Consider the following 20,460-nt stretch of genomic DNA (forward strand, 5'->3'; position numbering starts at 1 on the left):
CGCTCTCGCTCTCTCTCTCTCTGACTAGCATGCTCTGGTGAAAATCCGCTTTATGACTGGCATATAATTCATTTAGTTTTCAAACAGTTTTCTGCTCCGGCGTTATTTATTTATCCAGATCCAGATCGAGTCGAAAATCGCTCCTTTGAAACAAACGCAAAATTCTTTGACCTGCCGCAACGGAAATTTGCCCATTGCCCAGAGTCTTGAAAGGCCGTGGATTTCGGATTTGGATTTTGCAGAGCGTTACATCGCCGCCAGAACAACAAACAAATAATTTCATTGCCTGCCATCAGTTTCCGCCGACTTTGGCCGGATATTCCATTGAGAATTTATTTCAATTACATTGGAGCGCGCCGCCAAAATCTCTACAAATGAAATTCAATTTACAAAATGTGGTGCGTAGTTTTCTGCGCTCCAAACCAGAAAGGAAAATGGGGGGGTTGAAAGGGGGTTGTAGAACAGTCTTGTCTATTTGCAATTGGATGAGAAAGTTTTCGCAGATTTTCCTGAGCTCTTCTAGAGTTTTGGCAAAGCCCGAAATGCAAATGAAAATACGGCAATTAGCTGAAAATTGGCCGAACTTAAGGGATCCGTTTGATTAAACAGAAGCAATGGCCTCAGGTTATTAGCATTTCGCTACAATTAATACACAGAAGTTACAAACGCAATTTGCAAATTAGTTCAGCTGAACAAACGTTTGCCTAACCCAATTCAACAATAAATTACCAACAGCTCGACGACTGCAAACTGACATTTGCTTGTTTACACAGCATCATCTTGCGTTTTCTATATGCCAAATTCCAAATTCCATATTCCATTTTCCATTTGCCATTTTCCACTTTCCCCCTTCAATGCACGCAGATAAATAATCCCCATAAATTACTATTTCCATTTGATGATGCCCCAAACAAGCCACTGACCCCTAAATCCGGTCCACAATTCCATATGCCGAAAATTGACATTTGGCCATGTTCTCAATTGACTTGTTTTTCGGTGCTGCACTGCAGAATATCTATGCAGTGACTATTCCGCCCTTAGGCTGCATTTCCACATTTTCATGGGTTTTTCACGAATATAAAACAATTTCGCAATTCACGATTATCAGGTGTACTTACCTAATTAAAATAAATATTGGCATTACTCGATGCGCATATAAAGAAGTATTTATCGGCAAAGAATTTTCTTTGAACTCAATTGGCATTAAGTTAAACTATTGAATTAAACATTCTCATCATTACTTATTTTCATCATGTGCCATATTTTTCGTGCTGCAAATTAACGAATATAATTATTGCAGTTCGGCTGCAATTTGCGGTTAATGCGCCCATTAATATGCAAAAGAAACGGGCACTGGCTTTAATTGCGGCCAAGTGGCCATAAGTCCGAGTTAAGAGGCCTCCTAAAGAATCGACCACTTGGCCCTGACAATGGATGCCATTTCCGCGCGGCGGAAAAATTGTGAAAAATGTATGTGAATGGGAAAGGCGCGCGAGGAATATTAGCGAGAATGCCAGGAATTTGTCAACGACGTGAAATCGAAAGTTAACCCCACACCACGGTCTATATATATAAAAAGTGCAATAGTATAGTTTAGTGTAGTATGGTATAGAAACAGCAGATACTCGACGTCAATTGGCACTTTGATTGCATTTCGATGCAGCTTCCGACTTGAATTTGAATTTGCATTTGCGATTGCATTCGGTTAGTTGCATCGCAAAAGCCCCAAAACAAAGCAGCGCGCATCGCGAGCCAATCGAACCGAAACTATTGATTTATATAGATCTATTCCCAGTCGAAATCCCCAGAAAGGAATGGAATGGTTTAGATTGACCAGATTGACCAGTCCAGCAGTCAATCAGCCAAATAAATAGATTAGTTTCGTGACGTGCGATCTTCTGTTTACCCCCGCGAGTGTGCGTGTGTGTTTGCGTGTGTGTGTGCCAGTGGATCCAAAATATATATACTATATATAGCTTACCAGCCAGCGCCGCAACGAGTTATTTCAATTTAATTTCTGCGCAATAGCCAAGATTGCCCCACACCAGATAATTTGTGTTTTGGCAAAAGCGGATTAAACCTCCTCCTCCGCCTTTCGATTACCCGGGCATCAATAGAAATCCAAGCAATAGAAGCCACCAGCAAACCAAGCGGTCATCATGGCCATCACAGACGATGTGGTAAGTCGCTCCACGGGGGGCCACAAAAACGGAAGTCGGGAGGTCCTTTGTTGCCAGGGACTTACTTGAATGGGCTCGTCCATGCAATTTTTATTAGAAATTCGAGAATTCGAGGCTCCCAAGGTGCAGCTATTGTTCTTGGAACTCAACCTGATGTGCATTCGGTGTGCAATGGAAATTTGGAACTGAGAACAAGGCCAATTTAAGCTCGAGTACTCAAATACTGATTGCAAAGACCTAACCCCTATGAAAACTTATTAAAATGCCTCAATAAATCGCAGAGCAATGTTTATTTCAGCCAACCTTTTTGCCACAAGCTGTTTCTGTTATGAATTACTTTTTGAAAGGCTACCTCTTCCATTACTCGTACCACATTTGGTTAGAGGACGAGTTAATGCCATAAATTACCTTTCCAGTTACCAAACTTCCTAGTTTTCCACTCGTATCCTCAAAGTTTTCCCTCTCAATCATTCGATCACAGTGTGGCACACTTTCAATGGTCAGCTGGCCAGTTGGAAAGTCTCCGCCACTCGGCAAATTAAATTCACCGCTCCGGGGTGGGAAAATCTATCGACTTAGCGAACTGTGCCGCACGAACAATGCCCCAAACAATTTCCTCCAACAAATTTTCCAAAAAACAACCCAACTGAAAAGTTTCCCTGGCCTTGTTGTTGCTGCTGTATGTTTTCCTGCGCTTGCCACTTAGGTGTGAAAATCACTTGTCAATCTTTTATGTAAAGAAGTCGCCGTCGTCGGTGCTTTTGTCACCTGCACCACCCTGCACCACCGTGCGCCACCCTGCGCCACCTGCCACGCCCCCCTCCGCTCATCGCCGCCTCTCGTTTCGGCTGCTTGGCTCGTAAAATTTTGTCGTCTGCTTCCGTTTTCTTCTCACTTAATTGTGTCTGATCTGCACTGCAAAAAATACTTAAGAATTCAAAAATAAAAGTGATCAAGTAATGCTAAAACCCATATCATAGATTAGATAGATAGATTTATGTTTCCAAGTACCAGCTCTTAAGTACTGTACTCCAGCCAAGCTCAAACTTTTCGTTCAGTGTAAAGTTGGCAGGCGTTGTGCGTGCGATGTTGTATCGTGTTGTTTGTGGCGTTGTTGTGGTTCAAGGTGAGTCGACATCGACATCGACAACGACGCATCTTTCAATCAGATATCCTCCGATTTGGCCCGCCCCCTTTTCCGCCCCGCCCGCCCCCTGGGGGGCATCCAAGTTGGCAGGGTTTTCCCACTGCCAAGGACTTCGATTCGCTTCGGTGGCCCGCTTTTCTGGCTGCCGTTTTTCCTCTTTTTCTTGCCTTGGCTTTGGTCTGTTTATTTTGGCTGCGGGTTATTTTCTGCCTTCGTATTTTTCACTTAATAAAATTGTTTTCATTCGCTTCGACCGATGCCCTAACTTAACCGCTTCTTCTTGCCTTTTCAATATGTTTAAAAATAAACGACGACTGCCGCCCCGCTTTTCCGCTTTTCCCGCTTAATCTCTCTCCCGCTCGGAGTTTTCCTTTATTACTTGTACGCTGAGCTGCTATCGACACACTTTTTTATCTGCCGTCGGCCTTTGTTGCTTTTACCACCCCCCTCTGCCATTTTCCCCCTGGCCAAGATCTTGTTGTTTGTGCTTTGTGTTGGCTTATTAGCAATTTGGCTAAGCAGTTTGCGGTCTCCTGCGCAGTGTATCGCTTTAGTAGCTCTGTAAAACGCTGAAAGAAATATTCAAAAATATAAAAGAGCGGTGTAAATATCCCTTTTTGAACAAATATTTTTATTCCGAAATTTACTCTGCTGATTTAAGCAGGTTTATATTTTTTAAATAATTTTTCCCTGTGTACTGACTTAACCGGCGTACTTCTATCACTCTTTAATCCTGGCAATTATTTATATTAAGCCTTGCACTTGCTGTGCTTTTCCGTATTTCTTGAGCATCTATTGTTCTATTGCCTTTTCCTGCAACTTGTCTCTAATCAAGAAATGAACAGATATTTAGCTACTGCACATTGTCTTAATCAATATTTTTACCTGCAGTTTTCATCTTCGGCCTTATTTTTATTTAATCAGAGCGCCCCATGAGCGATGGAAGTTCTGAGGTGTTAATTTGATGAGTGCTCCCCAATGACTGGGGGGCTTTCGTGTGGTGTTTGGGGCTGAATGCATTAGATTGATTAAATTCAGACTACGGTCACTGCAGTTCCCACGCACTGGCCAGAATTTCACACACAGAACGACCAACTTCCCACCCACAGCCACCCACAGCTGCAGCTGTCATGAATATTTTCCGACCCCCAGAACGTTGGATGGTTTGAACATTTCGGGAAATCATTTCCCAGCGCCATTTCCCCATTGTCTTGTTCAGCTTGCAGCGTTCGCGCAATCAATCAAAACGCGCCATGCAAATGGGGAAAAGAATAGCAAACAGACACATAAACCAGTTTATAAGCAATAAAACGAAGATTTTATGCTCTTGTTTAATACAAAAGATTCTCTTTCATTTTCATTAAAAGGTCTTTCGAGGCAAACTGGTGGACAGCAAAAACGCGTGGCTTTGTGTATAATTCTACAATTTGATATTGTAATAAAACGTTCTGAATTGCGGTTTTATATTTAATTTATAGTTTTGTTAATGCATGCTTTTTGCTTGGTTCAATATTGCACAAAACTGAATTCCCATGTTTCTGTAATGGATTTAATTACGCATGTTAATAACTCGCTACTTTTGGTTTAAGAGCGCTGATTTATTTTATTTAATTTTCACTTCACAACATAAAGCAAATTAATTCCATTCCAATGAATAATTAACTTATTCTCAACTCCATTATTTATGATGCTGTGATAATGTCGTTTCTTTATGGTCACTTATCACACTGCTGATCCTGAAAGTATGCAATGAAAAGGCTCTTCATTCACCAGTACGCAAAGGGAGTGCAACTTTTATGACTGCCTGGGCATTTTCTTAGCCCGACTGCTTGATTTCGCTTTCCATTTTCCCGGACTGACACCCCACAATCTTCGCTAGACCCACAATTGTGACTCCAAGCAGAGCAAACAAAGCAAAGTCAGCGAATACTGCGGATATGCATGGGAATCGAGGGAAATGGCAAGCAAGCAAAGCAGAAGGCAAACAAACACCCACATATGTGCATGTTCTACAAACAGAGATGGCTGACAGCTGAAAATGCTCGCAATCTATCACAACACACAAAATATGTTCCAAAAGATTTTCAATTTATTTTCACTAAAACGATTTTCCCCGTTTTCCCCCCTTTCCACGCTTTTCCCGCCGCTGGCCGAATGCATTCGGCGATATTGTCGATGGTTTTGCAATAGAGGGAACCCAGAAAACACAAAGAGCCAGTGAACAGAAAATCAATGAAAAGAAATAAAATTGAAATGCGCGACCAACTGCAAGTCCGAGCGAAGTTGATCGCCACATGTGCCTCTCTAATTAGTAGTCTGCCCCAAAAAAAAAAAAAAAATGGGTGGGGGTTGGGGATTTGGGGGTTGGGGAGGTGGAAAGCCCAGCAGAAAGCAAGAAAAACTGATCCCGGAAGTGGGCGACGACATTTAAACGCTGCGACATGTGAGCAACTGCAACTTGATTGCTAAATCGCTGCGTCTCAGCTATTCTGGGCCACACTTCTCACAAACGCGTTCAACGGGGCGTATGATTGATATTCGACACACGACAGCTTTTCGAAAAGTTCTTTGAAAGAGCGCGTGTATTACTTGGAGCATTTGTAACAATTAATCAATTTGCTATTGCCTCGAAAGTTGTTTAAAGTAGTTTGTTTAAAGTAAATAAGCTGCCAATTTAACCAACTATGACTTGCAGTCTTTTCTCATCAAGTAACAATTTAACAATGCGTTTTGAATAATATACTACCCCCTGGCTATAAACTATTAGCCGCAATCAGAAATGCATATAGCCAGGGGACAAACATCCATAAAAATGTCAGATGGCTTTGGGTCCCGGGCCATAAATCAACTGGCCATTAGCAGGGACCAAATAAATTGGGAAAAATTATTAATTTACACAAGTCCAACATGCAAGAACAACGCCTGCAGGAAAAACCACTCGAACAGCTCGTTAAATGCAAATTGAAAATCAAAAGGCAAAGCTGAATCTTTCAGCCTCCGGTTGTATATTTCTGTCATTTTTATGGTTGTCAACGGCTGATGCTCATTTTATGGACACATTTCTAATGGACTCTATAGCCAAGACTTTCCCGATGCGTATTTTTGTGGGGGAGCCTATACAACGGCTTTTATTTATATAAATTCTTGTCGGAAAATTGCAGAGACGAGTTTGGACAAACAATCTGTATTTACGAGTGGTTTTTTCATCATTACTAGGCTAAAAATGATCATATATCAATAATAATTACTGTTTTGTGCAGCTAATTACCAATGCTAACCATCCCTGTCACGTTTTGTCGGATTTGAAACAATTATTTTTTTATCAATTTTCGCATTTTTTGTAAGGGGTACCATCATCAAAATTTGCAAAAAATGGCAAATATTGAAAGTTGCCAAATTTTGATTGTTTGAACACAATTCGATTTGGAATTTAATTAGGAGTAAAACGAGATATGCCATTCCAATTTTGGGCCATTACTTTTCATTTTTTGGCCAAAAAACTGATTATTTTTGGGCGAAAAATGAGGAAAAACTGTTTTGGACAAAATAACCAACATTTTCATATGGCTTTTTCTTCATTACTCGGCTAAAAATGGTCGTATATCGAAAATAATTACTGTTTTGTGCAGCTAATTACCAATGCTAATGATCCCTGTCACGTTTTGTCGGATTTGGAACAATTAATTTTTTGGCAATTTTCGCATTTTTTATAAGGGGTACCATCATCAAAAGTTGCAAAAAATGGTAAAAATTTAAAGTTGCCAAATTTTGATTGTTTGAACACAATTCGATTTGGAATTTAATTAGGAGCAAAACGAGATATACCATTTCATTTTTGGTCAATTATTTTTCATTTTTTGGCCAAAAAACTGATTATTTTTGGCAAAAAATGAGGAAAAACTGTTTTGGACAAAATAACCAACATTTTCATATGGCTTTTTCTTCATTACTCGGCTAAAAATGGTCGTATATCGAAAATAATTACTGTTTTGTGCAGCTAATTACCAATGCTAACGATCCCTGTCACGTTTGGTCGGATTTGGGCGAATTAATTTTTTGGCAATTTTCGCATTTTTTGTAAGGGGTACCATCATCAAAATTTGCAAAAAATGGTAAAAATTTGAAGTTGCCAAATTTTGATTGTTTGAACACAATTCGATTTGGAATTTAATTAGGAGTAAAACGAGATATGCCATTTCATTTTTGGGCAGATATTTCCCATGTTTTGGCCAAAAAACTGATTATTTTTGGGCGAGAAATGAGGAAAAACGGTTTTGGATAAAACAATCGACATCTTTATATGGCTTTTTCTTCATTACTCGGCTAAAAATGGTCGTATATCCAAAATAATTACTGTTTTGTGCAGCTAATTACCAATGCTAACGATCCCTGTCACGTTTTGTCGGATTTGGGCGAATTAATTTTTTGGCAATTTTCGCATTTTTTGTAAGGGGTACCATCATCAAAACTTGCAAAAAATGGCAAAAAATTAAAGTTCCCAAATTTTGATTGTTTGAACACAATTCGATTTGGAATTTAATTGGGAGCAAAACGAGATATACCATTTCATTTTTGGGCCATTATTTTTCATTTTTTGGCCAAAAAACTGATTATTTTTGGGCGAAAAATTAGGAAAAACTGTTTTGGACAAAATAACCAACATTTTCATAGGGCTTTTCCTTCATTACTTGGCCAAAAATGATCATATATCTAAAAGAATAACAGTTTTGAGCAGCTAATTACCAATGCTAACGATCCCTGTCACGTTTTGTCGGATTTGGAACAATTAATTTTTTGGCAAAAAATGGCAAAAATTTAAAGTTTCCAAAATTGAACACAATTCGATTGGGAATTTAATTAGGAGCAAAACGAGATATACCATTTCATTTTTGGGCCATTATTTTTCATTTTTTGGTCAAAAAGCTGAATTTATATGTGCAAAATGTTTACATTTGTGTTTAAAAACTTATGCATACATTGATTGAAAGAAAGGTATATACATATATGATCATCGTTATAGGCGTAAGCTAGAAAGGCGAAGAAGTTATCCAGAAATGAAATCTTTAAATGTAGATCCCAGCTGAAATTGATTCATTGATGGAATTCGTAGGTCCATCCCATAATCCCTGAACTTGTTTTTCGGTCGCCCCTCCTCCTCCCTGAAAGACCCATCAACCCACTTTGACAATAACAAAATCTATAAATATGCCGCAGAACACTCGGTGCTCTCGGATTTTCTCTACTATATATCTATGTAGCTGAGTTTTTTGGGAGGGCGACCCCAGACGAGGTGAAATTCTTTAGCAACATTTCTGCCTTCCATTTGATGTTTCGCTCTCTGGCGTTCTTTGTGTTTGATTATTTAAATTATAACCTACATAATTTTAATGGCTCGCAAAGAAACATATATAAAATTAAACATTATTTATGGGGCGTAGACAGGCACATGGTCAGGCGAGCCAAACATTCCTCCGCAGAAGCGAATAACGAGGGGATTTTCGGTGGGCAGGGAAAGTCAAAGTCCTGGGACTCGCTTACTCGCTTTTATATCCCTTATCACCATTATTCGAGCTTTATTACAGGCGAACTTTCCGACTTGGCTTTCCTTTGTGAATTGCTCGAATGCTTGGTAGAAACTTTCTATCTACCTGAATTACTTAAGGCGAATTCATAGAAGTTGGATAATTTAAACGATTACAATTAGATAAGTTAAGGTGTTGAGAAGTCTCTTTCTTTTTCAAACGTGAAAGCCCACCTTCTCCACGCTGAAATTGAAAATGATTTACCTTGAAAGCAGTGTGGTCACTCGGCTAAAACTATGAATCAGGTGGGAGTGAGGCGGCACACCCAAACATTCACAAGCACACACACACACACCACGCAGGCGAATAAAAATAAATAAAAATAGGAAAAATAAAAGAAAAGGCCGCCGGAGAAGAAGCAGCCACAGTTTGCTCACCTCAAGCTCTCCAATTTGGCATTTATTTTCATTTTCGGCAGGAGCAGCAGGTGTGTGCGTGCTCAAAGAGCTAATTATCGAAGAGAAAGGTGCTCTTAGCACACCTGCAACTCTTTGACAGTTTCTGTGTGCCTCTGTATGTGTGAAAGTTTTCCTTTGTGGCTCTGTGTGTATGATGTGTGTGTTTGTGTGTAGAACACCTTCAGCGCGACAATGTCAATGATCACTTTTGACATGAGGCAGTGGGCGGAAAATTGGGGGAAACTCACCTTGACTCACCTCGCCAGTGCCTGCCAAACTGCTAGTGAGTTTTCAGTTTTTCCTCAGTTTCTGTCAATGCACTTTTCCCCATTTTCCACATGGCGGGGTTAAAGCCCTTTAACGCCTGTCACATCCGCCCTTTCCACATCCGCTGATTTATTTTCCACCTTTGTTTGTAAACATCGATAGGAAAATGCAGCCGCGCTCCTCCCCCATTAATGCTTTCCATTTTTCTAGCCTGATTCTTACCTCGCAGTTCTGCGCACTTTTCCATTTTCCCCTCCTTTTTTTGCGCGCTGCATTTGCATCTGTGATTTTTACATCAACATGCTGCAAATCCAGCTGCGAATTGGAAATTCAAAAATCATTTCACTGCATATTGATATACACAGACACGCATTCGAATACGCACACACACACACACACACACACATGCCTTGGGCTATAAATAATATTTTATTTTCTTGCTTTTTTGGGTGGAAATATCCGAGCGTTTTATTTTTAGCAGGCGCTGTGCCTACAAATCGTTTGTTGTTGTTTATTTATACGAACCAGCTGGAGGGGGTTTTCAGTACAACTTTGTTGGTTCGACCAACTCGACCAACAAGAGAAGGAAAAACTTTTTGCCCTGAGGCGGGAAAAAAAGTGAAGGCGCAGCAATTAATTACACGGGCAAAAGGACAGCTGGGGATTTGGGATAAAGCCACCCTTTAGGAGTGAAAACCCAATCAATGCTATTCAAATTAAATGAAAATTTTGGCTTAATTAAAAGCAAACAACTCATTAGCCGAGATTCCGATTTCCGCCATTGAGGCCTTCATTTTCCGACCCATTGCCAGCTAGATCTTGGGAAAACTACGAGAGTTTCCTGGTCCACCGCAACGCCATTTGTCCACTAGTTTCTAAAAATATCCATAAGCAAAACGCAATAAGCACGCGACAAGGATGATGGAAAATAATCAGGAAGGGGTGAGGGGGGGCTGACTGATTAACACCCGGGAAAATATCAAAACAAAAGGTGAGACAAAGGCCAACAAAGAAGCCAAAGTAACATTCGATCGGGAAGTGTGATTGCCCCATTCAGTTGGCCACCAAAGGCAGTCGCATCTACACATCCAGATCGAGGCAGCCAAAAATCGGAATCCAAATCAGCATCGAAAATTTATATTTGAACAATTTGCTTAATTTGCTTTTCGTGTTCGTGCTCGTTTTCGGAAAAATTGTGTTCACCTGTTTTGGCAAGTTCGCGAACAGCGGCGCTTCTGAGCGGAAAAGTCAAGCGAGCGAAAAGCGGCATACAAACTGTCACATTACGCATACGACCCGTTGACAAGAGCCGCAAAGGGTGGCGAATAATACGAAAAATATGATAAAAAGTGAAGGCGAAATGTGGCAGTAGGCAGGCAGGCAGCAGCATTTTTGCACACACACTCGGCACATAAAACAATAAAATAAAGAATAAAAAATAAAGTGTATAGCATAAGAGAGCTTTTCATTTTGAGGATGATGAGCGAATTGCGGAATTTTTCAGCTCCCCGCGGCCTCATTAAGTGTTGATTGTGTGCGCCGCTCTATTGGCCAGCTCTCTTTTCCTTTCGTGAAAAGCAGCACCCCACTTTTCCACTTCTCCCCCGGCCTTTCCGCATATTTCGACTGGCAGCGAGTGGCAAAGAAAATTCGGGCAACTCAGTACGTTCGACGCGCGAGGCTGAAAAACTGTGCCCGACAAATGTTGTTCCACTTAAAAATTTGCATGCCAGCGAAGATCCAGCCAATAATGCCATAATACCCCTCTGAAAACTCGTAGAGCCCACGCGCTATCAATGCAAATCGAAGCCGAAACAAAAACGAAAACAGGCACAACAAAACACCACACAAAAACAAACAAACAAAACCAAAAAAGTGCAACACGCCACAGAACATGCAACCCAAATCAAACAAATAATAATTCAACACACGCCACAAAAAAAACAACAAGAAAAAACAACACCGCCAACATCGACATCAGTGATACTAGAAACAATTCAATGAAAACAAATGATTTTCAGCGGCATTCGCGCCTGCTGTCCATAAAAGTGCATTAAATGAAAATGCTTTTGATACAAAACACTTTTCCCACAAAAACTGACACGAATTTAAGACCCGCTGAACACAATTCAAACAATCAAAACACCGAAGCACTGCAGTGGGCGAATAAACAAAGGCCACTCTTTAAATCATCAACTTTTTCACTCAACCAAAAATGTTTTTGCAAACAAAAGTAGTTTCCTTTCTCTTCTTTTTTTGCATTCATTGAGTGTGAGTTTTAAGTCACTCAATTTATACCACAATTTGATTTACACAATTTCGAAACATCCAAAAAAGGACATTTTGCCACAGAACACTAGACTAAATTTAACCACAAGCTTGTTTCCTTGCAAATAAAATAAATTCATCAACCTATTCTAAAATTCAAACTTAATAAAAATGAAATATTTGTCAAATGTATACGAACAACTTGTCTTTATGATTTGTACAGAAATTCTTAGCCAACTGCATATATATTTTTATGGGCTTACATTATCGTTCTAAATTTTGAAAGGAAATACAAAATATTCCATATAATAATTATCTGAATTTTTGATTGTGTAACCGCGGTCTCAAATCTTTCTGAAAATCCTTTTATTTCTGGGTAAATCCTCTACACAAAATTCCATTTAATTGAGATGTGGTTTATGAATATTTCCTTCTTGAAGTGAGGAACCCATTTCATAATTATAGACAAAGTTTTCTATACCCACCCAGAAAAAGGATAAATGTTTAGAATGAAGAGTAAACTGCGGGAATAATTCATGAATGTCAAATGCGTATTTAATTTATGGATGAATCCCCACGCCCCTTGCGGATTTATAAGTTCATAAATCTGCTTCCATTGCCGTTTATTTACAAATAATTACAGAATTTAATTGCTGCCCAAGTTTGGCGCACAATTTGCACTCGAAAGTGTTGTTGATGTTGGCTGTTGGATGGTAGATGTTGTTGGTGAACGCGTTTAATTAATTATAGCCAAGAATTTCACATTTCGGGCCAGCTGCAGCGATAAATTCTCGCGGAGAAAGAGAGATTTGCGAAGAAATAACAAAAATCAGCGTTCGAAACTGATAAATAAATAATAAATAATATTTTATTCATATGCGCAGATATAAAAACAAAATTCGAATGTGTTTCCAGTGAAAATGAGCGAGAGAAGATGTTAGTGACTCACACTCAGGGCGTAGGAGAAAATTCAAGAAAAATTATACGATAATATTTGTGCAGAGCAGAGCAGAGTGAGAAAAGAGCATTTATGCAAAGAATTCGGGGCTAGAAAGGATTACAGCACTCGAGAACACACGCACCACCATGGCAGACACTGCCAAAGACAAGGACGTCATCGACCAGGAGGCGGAGGAGGTGGAGGTGAAGGAGGAGACCACCACCACCACCACGACGACCAAGAAAACCTCCCAGTGGCACAAAACCCGCACCACCAAGGTACGAAAGTGGGAAATTCGGCAAGTGGGAAAGTGGGAAAGTGGTTGGGAAATTCGCCCCCGCCGCCTGTCAAGCTGACAAATGCCCGACGGATTGAAAGTTCCACTCGTCGTTGATATTTCCGAGAGAGCGTCATTGTGTCTTTAAGAAATTCTTGATATTTTTTTAGTCGTGGGAAAGGGAAAATGTCTGGCAAAAGCATAAGCTAAAATGCTATTTTATTGGGGCTTTTGGTGAATTTCTTGCGGAAATAGTCACGAGATTTTAGGAAAAGCTATGCCGCAATTCGTTTATCAACTTGAGCTGTAGAGAAAGATATCGCTCTGTAAAGAAAAGCGCAACATCTCTATTAAATTACATTCATCAATCAATGCTTGGAGTAATTTTTAATACATTTGATAATACTGAAAACTAAAATATTTTCTTCACTTATACACAAACTTTTTCGGAGAAAAGAAGGATAAGGTCGCGATTCTGCTGCCTGGTTTATTCATCGATGGCTAATTAACTGAGGCATTTAGTGACGCTCTTGCGCCTGGCTGAGTTCCCAAAATTAAACAAAAAGCGAGACACATTAATCACCATCGATGCTGAGAATTTCCCCCAGGTCTCGGGTCTCGACTAATGTATGCACATACTTTCCCGGGGAGCAGGAAATTCTGGGAAGGAACAGCTCGACCACTAAAAGGGTTCCCAGTTTGAAAAGGCAGCAAGATGAAGCATTTCCAGGTCGCTGCGTTTGAGGAGCACTTCTGGGGGTACTGTGGTGGGGAGTTGTGGAGGATGTGGGGGATAATCTTTTTGGGGCCGAGAATGGCCAGCCCACAATTGCCGTTTTGATTGTAGTCAGCCACATGGGATTCAATCTGGTGGTTTCGCTTGCCTTGCTTTCGAGGGAAAACCCTGGTGGCATAAATTACTTGGGGGCGGTGGTAATTTGGGAGCTACTTAGATGTAAGAGATTCTGGGCCACCTGTCGGTACCGGAATTCAAAATGTTGAAGGAGCAATCAATCAAGCTGTAAAGTATTTATTAAACGATATTATGAGGTTTACCTGCCGCTGGTAAAATGCGGCAAAATTGAGGCAGCAACATCACCTTCGCACTTCACACGTTCACGTGGAAAACGGAGGGAGCAGCTTACATATTTTTTTTAATAGCTTCATTGTTTCGCTTAACAGGATTTCATTTCACTTAATGTACCAACACTCTCACAAACACTCACACCTCCCCCTTTATAGCCACCCACTCGCACACTCACCTCGCATTTTGTTTGCCGGCTTGCTTGTTGTTCCTTTGCCCAACGGCATTTTGGCACTGCCTTTCTCAAATCAGCACAAAAAAAAACAAAATAGGGAAAGGTACAGGAAAAGCGGGGGAAAATAGAAGGGACAGGATGAAAGGAAAATAACATTCTCCAACTGACTCCAGCTGGCGCAGAGCAGTCCTATATATGAGCATTCCAACGGACTAGCATTTATAAGTACACCTAAAGAAATCATTGCTCCCTAGTGAAAGTGTGATTTTCACAAACAACGAGTGTAGTTTACCTGCGAATTGTTCTCAGTGCATCGCCCGAATAGTTGACTTTTATCCGCAGGTTTTCATGGCAGGCAGCAATCAAGGCGCAACAATAACAACAGCTACAGCAATCCACACACACACTTCCGCTCTGTCGCTTTTTCCAGGCTTTTCTTTTTTCTTTTTTCATTCGTTTTCCCCCTTTGCCAACCACTCCTTTCCTGACTTTCATCTCGGGACTTTCCTTTGGAAAACACCGGGCAGAGTTTATCAGGCAAGTGGAAGTGAAGCAGTCAATGCAGTCGGCGGATCGATTCTGTAGCTTAAGCCATTAAAAAGTGCAGTAAACAGGAAATCACAAAAAAATCCAACAGTATAACAGCAGCAGTGGAATCCTGGATGAGCTCGATGGTGATACAAATATCCTTTAAGGAAGCCGGAGCAGAGCTTTTTATAGGATTTCGAAATTGTGGCTTGTGGCCTTGTTAGTTGTAGCTGAAAGTTTGGAACTCCGTTGGCTTTAATAGCCTTTTTAAATGAATTTAACTGCTTGGCTCAACAACATAATAGTTTAGGAAATTTGGAAATGGCTGAATTTATAATTATCCACACAAAAGCTATTTAAGCTGGCCACTTTTGTTTCACTCCAAAAATTTGAATTTGATCCATCAAGCCAACTGCACTTAAGTGTGAATTTGATGATGATTTGCATATTTTATTGGGTTACCTTTTAATTGATTCAAGAGTGCTCTTTCCCTCACATTTCCCACACTTTTCTTTTGTGTTTTCCACCTCGTCCTTTACTCTCCGCCCCTCGTCCTGCGACTCAGTTGCCACTTTAGCTGGAATCCCCCCTTGTCTCCTGTGTGTTAATTTCTTTAACAGTTTCTCGTTCTTCGTTTTATGCGTTTTGACGCGTCACCTCCAAAGGCGCATTTTCCCCAACCTGAACGCCAACCATCTCGTAAACCGTTGGACAGGGAATTTTTATCTTTTAATTAAAAGCGATGCGATGCGATGCGATGCGACGCCGCATTTTCCCGGGGAAACCCGACTCCCGAGCAGGACTTGGCCCACTTTTGCACCTCTCGCATGAGGTGGGCATTAATTAAGCACTTTACGATTGTGTCCCATGTGGAAAAGCCAGGGGCAGAGGGAGACGGGGGCTTGAGGAATGAAAATCCAAGCCAGGGACATAATGTGGAGCCTCCTCAGCAATTTTGTTTTATTGGCCGACTCCTAATATATAAATGTTTATATATGTAATAAAATAAATTATATGTTCTTCAAGTGGCTCGGCGCATGGCGGCAGCTGCTTTTCACTCATTTTGTGCAATTAACTTGGCCAGAAGAGGGAACAAAGGGGCCTCTGGGGATCATTAGGGTTCAGTCAAGAGGCTAATTGGTTGCTAGCTGCTAGCTGCGAGCTGTGAGATGCTTTTGGCCTTTGGCCTTTCGAGGCTGCAAATTTCGAATGGGCGCAATAATCAGATAATAAGGCATTTTGTTCACAGAGGATATATAGATTCTGGGAATTTCTGGCCTGCAACACACACATCTCTAATGTGCCAACACGCTTATGAATTTGATTTTATTCAGCTTTGGTCAGCTTTGTTATTGGTGTATTTTCCAGCATCCACTTTTGCATATAAATTACTTTAAATTGATATAAGCGACATTAAAAACTCATATATTAGGATTAAATTAGGCGCTATTTGTATTCTCTGCCATTTTTAGCTGAATTGGTAAACTATAACGCATTATTTTGTTTAAAACTTGAATTATATGTTCAAAACTATTTTACATATTGCCTTAAATATGCCTTAAATACATTAATTTCCTGTTAGACATTTATCTCGTCCCCATAAATTTGTCAAGACAAGTTAAACAAGCCAAAATATATTCTAACTATTTCATTTTAGCCAACAGGAATTTAACCAAGTTTAAATTATAAGTAAATTCGGTTTGGACGTTTTTCCATTGAGTTTTGACACATTTTTCTGGTAATTTTGCCAAATTGATTCGATAGGGAATTTAAACTATGGCTAAAAATACTCGAATAGCCATTTGTCTGTTTAATTATTTGTTTATTAGAGAAATCGTTCATCTATGAAATATTTATATATATACAGCAGATAAATAAACTAATTTGCCTCTTCTGTTTGCATTCTCTTTGCAGGTAAGCAATCTTCCTTTGCCGATCATATCCACGCCCAAATTCTAGTATTTCCGAGTAAGTTTAGGATTCATTCATATAAACAAACATGGATCCATCCATTCATACACTCGCTCCATTGTTTGCTACTTCAACTCGATTCCGCGGAGCGATCAGATGGAAATATTTCGAATTAGCTATACACATTTCGGCTGGCCAAGTTAACACAGCTGGGAAAAGAGCGAAAGAGCGATGTGATTCGATTCGAAAATAAGACACAGACACCAGTGTGTATGTGGCGTATATATTTGTGATTGTGCATGAACAAGCGGTTATAAATAATTTCTGGCAAAAAATCAGCAACTTTTTCCGTTGATCTCCAAGTATAGAGCGTTGGCACGCTGCCAAATCGAATTGCGCATACGCCGTGTGGTCCATTCCTATTTTTCTATCAGAGTGTGTGTGTTAGTGTTGGTATTGGTATTAGTTCACATACGTGTGTGTGATTGTTCTCTCCCCATGTTTTCTCTGGAGAAACAAACATCTCTTTCGATTTCCGATTCGAAGGGAGCTGCGATGAAGACTTCTCTTTTGTTTGATGGTTTATTTTGATAGTCCACCAGTTTTCCTTCACTCAGCTGATAGGTCAGGGAAGTGGGTGGTCCAGAGGGGCGGCATAGTCTCGCCCCTCCCCTTAGCTGTCCACGCTGCCAAATTGTTTGTCAGCTTCTCACATTTTCACATCGCATTTTCAGCACATTTGTTTTTTCTCTCAGCCGTGGCTGCTGATTTTCTTGCTGATTCTGTTGTGGCATGGCTCATTAATTTGCGTCTAATTAGTTTTGATTTTCGTTTGTCAATTGGGTGGAACAAGGACTCATTTTCCTCACCTCCCTTCCCTCTTCCCTCAACTTCCGCGCATCGTTTTCCTCAGCTGACTTGACTTTGGCAAAGAACTTGTCGCTGCACAGATCAAAGTGGGCAGGCGAATGACACAAAATAAATATTAAATAAATATTAAATAAATGGCGCGGCGCGAGTTGTGGTCCGCTTTCCCCATATAGCCATATATCCATATAGCTGTTCTGATTTTCCCGCATTTTCCTCTCTTTCGAGTGCTTTCCCGACCTTCGACAGCTGTCGGCCAATGCCAAGTGAAAAATTGACTGTCGGCTGTCTTAAGCGATTTTCGATGGCAGATCTCGCCATAAGTCCAACTCGCATCGCCAATGAAATTTCTTTTTATTTACCCTATTTTTCAAAATATATACCCATGACGAAAAACATATACTATTATGCTAGGATCAGCAGCAATTATAAATGATTTCTTCCTGTGTAGATGTTTTCGCATCAATTTCCCATTCGTTGCGTTCCATTTGTTGACCAAATTTGGTCAAGGCGCAGTTCATTGTAATGCAATAAAATTCGCCAACGAGACCAGCGACAATAACAATAACAAAAATCCATTTCCCTGGCATTTCAACTGCACCCCCTTCCCAATCCCCCTGGCATCCAGATTCACTGCGCCTCTGGTCTTTGTTCTTGTTGCTCATCAGCTCCGCTGGTCTTTTGAAAGCTCAGACATCTTGGCATGCAATAAAAACAAACCCCAGAAGGAAAAGGGAAAAGGAAAAGCAGCAAAAATGCACTGGCCCCGGAAAATTCATGGGAGGGAGGGAGGTAGAAGGAGGGGGCGAGGCACAAGCTTGTTGCATACAGGGAAAATAAAGCAGATGGGAAAACAGGGAGGAAGGGTGGGCTCCACTTTTTGCATGCTGGACGAGAGCCAAAAGTTTTGTCCGAGGACCCAGTGACATGACAAGCGGTTTGTGCCGTTCTTGCCTTTCCCGCTCCTTAGAGCTAAATGGCTGAAATAATGTATTCATTTCTCCTCATGCCAATTGCCCGATGCCATTTAACACTTCCTCAAGGGGCCGCAATCTGAAAATGGGAACGTTAATGGACTGGTCACTCAATTCGCCAAAATGGACGAGCCCAGGGGGCTAAACAGGCCATGGCAGGCCCAGTGGGGTCAACCTCAACCTCGATTACGGATGCTGAAAGTAAAGAAAAGGAATCCCAGATGATCCTGTGGGATGACTGCATTGCAAATGAGGTGCAGCTTTCCTTTTGCTTACTTAAGTATTTCAAGGGAATTAAATCTGGTAACCGCTTGTCATCTCTTCTGAATAATTGCACTTGATGAAATAATTGCACTTGATGAAATATCTCAACTTGATGAAATATCTTCTATGATGAAATAATAAAAAACTTATTAATCAACTCATTTCTGCCCCAATAAAATGCACAAGTTCACTTCCTTTCACCAAAGAACATTTATCTGCTTTATTTTATTTATTCGCATCTCGTTTTAATTGTTCAAATCTAACTACAAGTTCGATACAATTAAGGGGCTTAATATGTGTTTTATTTTGGGCTGCTTAGCACTTATCGATCGACAACTAAGACTATTATTGTTCGGAATGTATATATCATATATCTAAGTATGTATAGTGGAGTATATAACCGTACTCGTAAAATGTTCCTCTATAATGAATGGTTTTTCGTTTAGATGTAAAACTTTATAACTTTCGATTAATACATTTTGATTCTCCTTCGATATGAATGTGTGTGTGTTAGTGTGTGACTGTGTGGCAAGTTCAGATTTAATTTCAATTTCAATTTTTAGCGAAACCCCTCGAAAAACTCTGGGCAAACTTGGCCCACATCCGCTTAGAGCGTAGAGAGCTGTGAGCGTTTGATGAAACTTTAATTTCCATTTGGACACACTGACAGCAATCAAGTTAAACTGCCCCGGCAAGAGTTAAATGCTCCCTCCCCCAGCCACGCCCCCTTTTCCGCCCCCCCTTTTGCAGGCCCATTGTAAAGTTTCAATGCCCGCTTGCAAACGGGGTCAAGTGTGTGTATGCCCCTCGAGGACCCAAGTGCTCAGGCTCAAAAGAAAACAATAAAACGCGCGGCGGCGTGCCAAAAGGAAAAACAACCGAACAACCGAAAAATATGAAAGCTACAGAAGCCAGCAGAGAAATATAGAAAGAAAAACACAACGTTCAATGCTCGAACAAAACGCAACCCAAAAAGGCTGAAAACTCAGCCGCCTCGAGTGCGGCAAGAAATCGATAGAAAAAAGGAAAATAAAATAAAAAACAAGAAGAAAAGTGCGGTCGACACTTTTCAATTGCCGGGAAATTAAAACAGCCCATTTAAAGCTTAATCTCTGCGCAGGCAGTGAAAATTGAAAATGAAAATCTCTCGGTGTCACATTGAATGCATTACTTTAACAACAGCGTGTGAATTAATTTTGATGCTGTTGGATAATAGCAAACACAACAACAGAAAAGACTATAATGAAAGACAAACAACGAGGTGGCAGCAAAGAGTTCAATGGAAAATGCAAAAAATGATGAAATTAATTTCTGCTTTTCATTCGCCTCCTCTGGCGTTGGCCACTATGCTGAATTCTTTAGCTCCTGCTGCTGCGGATTTTTCAGTGGTTTTTCCTTGCCATTTCCCGCGGCGACTTGCCGCTGCGTAAAACTTTCTTTATGCATGCAGTCGAAAAAAAGACGACAATGTCGGTGGCTCGGGTATATTAAAAACTCCGTGTAACTTGACAATGCGCCCTGAGAAATATTGTTAAAGGTGTCCCAAAGTAGCAAACCGAATTCTTTGGGAAACCCAGAAAGCCACTGGATTTCGCTGC

At 40.5% G+C, this 20,460-nt stretch overlaps 1 protein-coding gene across 12 annotated transcripts in view; it reads left to right on the plus strand.

Moving 5' to 3' along the window:
* LOC120454421 (tropomodulin) overlaps positions 1-20,460 on the plus strand; it is a 48,582-nt gene that overhangs the window by 4,228 nt on the left and 23,894 nt on the right. The window contains exon 1 of one of the 12 annotated variants that reach the window (XM_039639699.2): positions 1,706-2,180. The exons of 8 other annotated variants lie outside the window; for them this stretch is intronic. In XM_039639699.2, coding sequence (XP_039495633.1) covers positions 2,160-2,180 — 21 coding nt within the window. In that variant the 5' untranslated portion in view covers positions 1,706-2,159. Of the gene's footprint in view, positions 1-1,705; positions 2,181-12,816; positions 13,061-20,460 lie in introns of those variants that run through there. 3 more of the 12 variants (XM_039639697.2, XM_039639704.2, XM_039639705.2) reach the window with 3 other exon arrangements.

Source organism: Drosophila santomea, chromosome 3R (genome assembly GCF_016746245.2).
Source record: "Drosophila santomea strain STO CAGO 1482 chromosome 3R, Prin_Dsan_1.1, whole genome shotgun sequence".
Lineage (NCBI taxonomy): Eukaryota > Metazoa > Arthropoda > Insecta > Diptera > Drosophilidae > Drosophila > Drosophila santomea.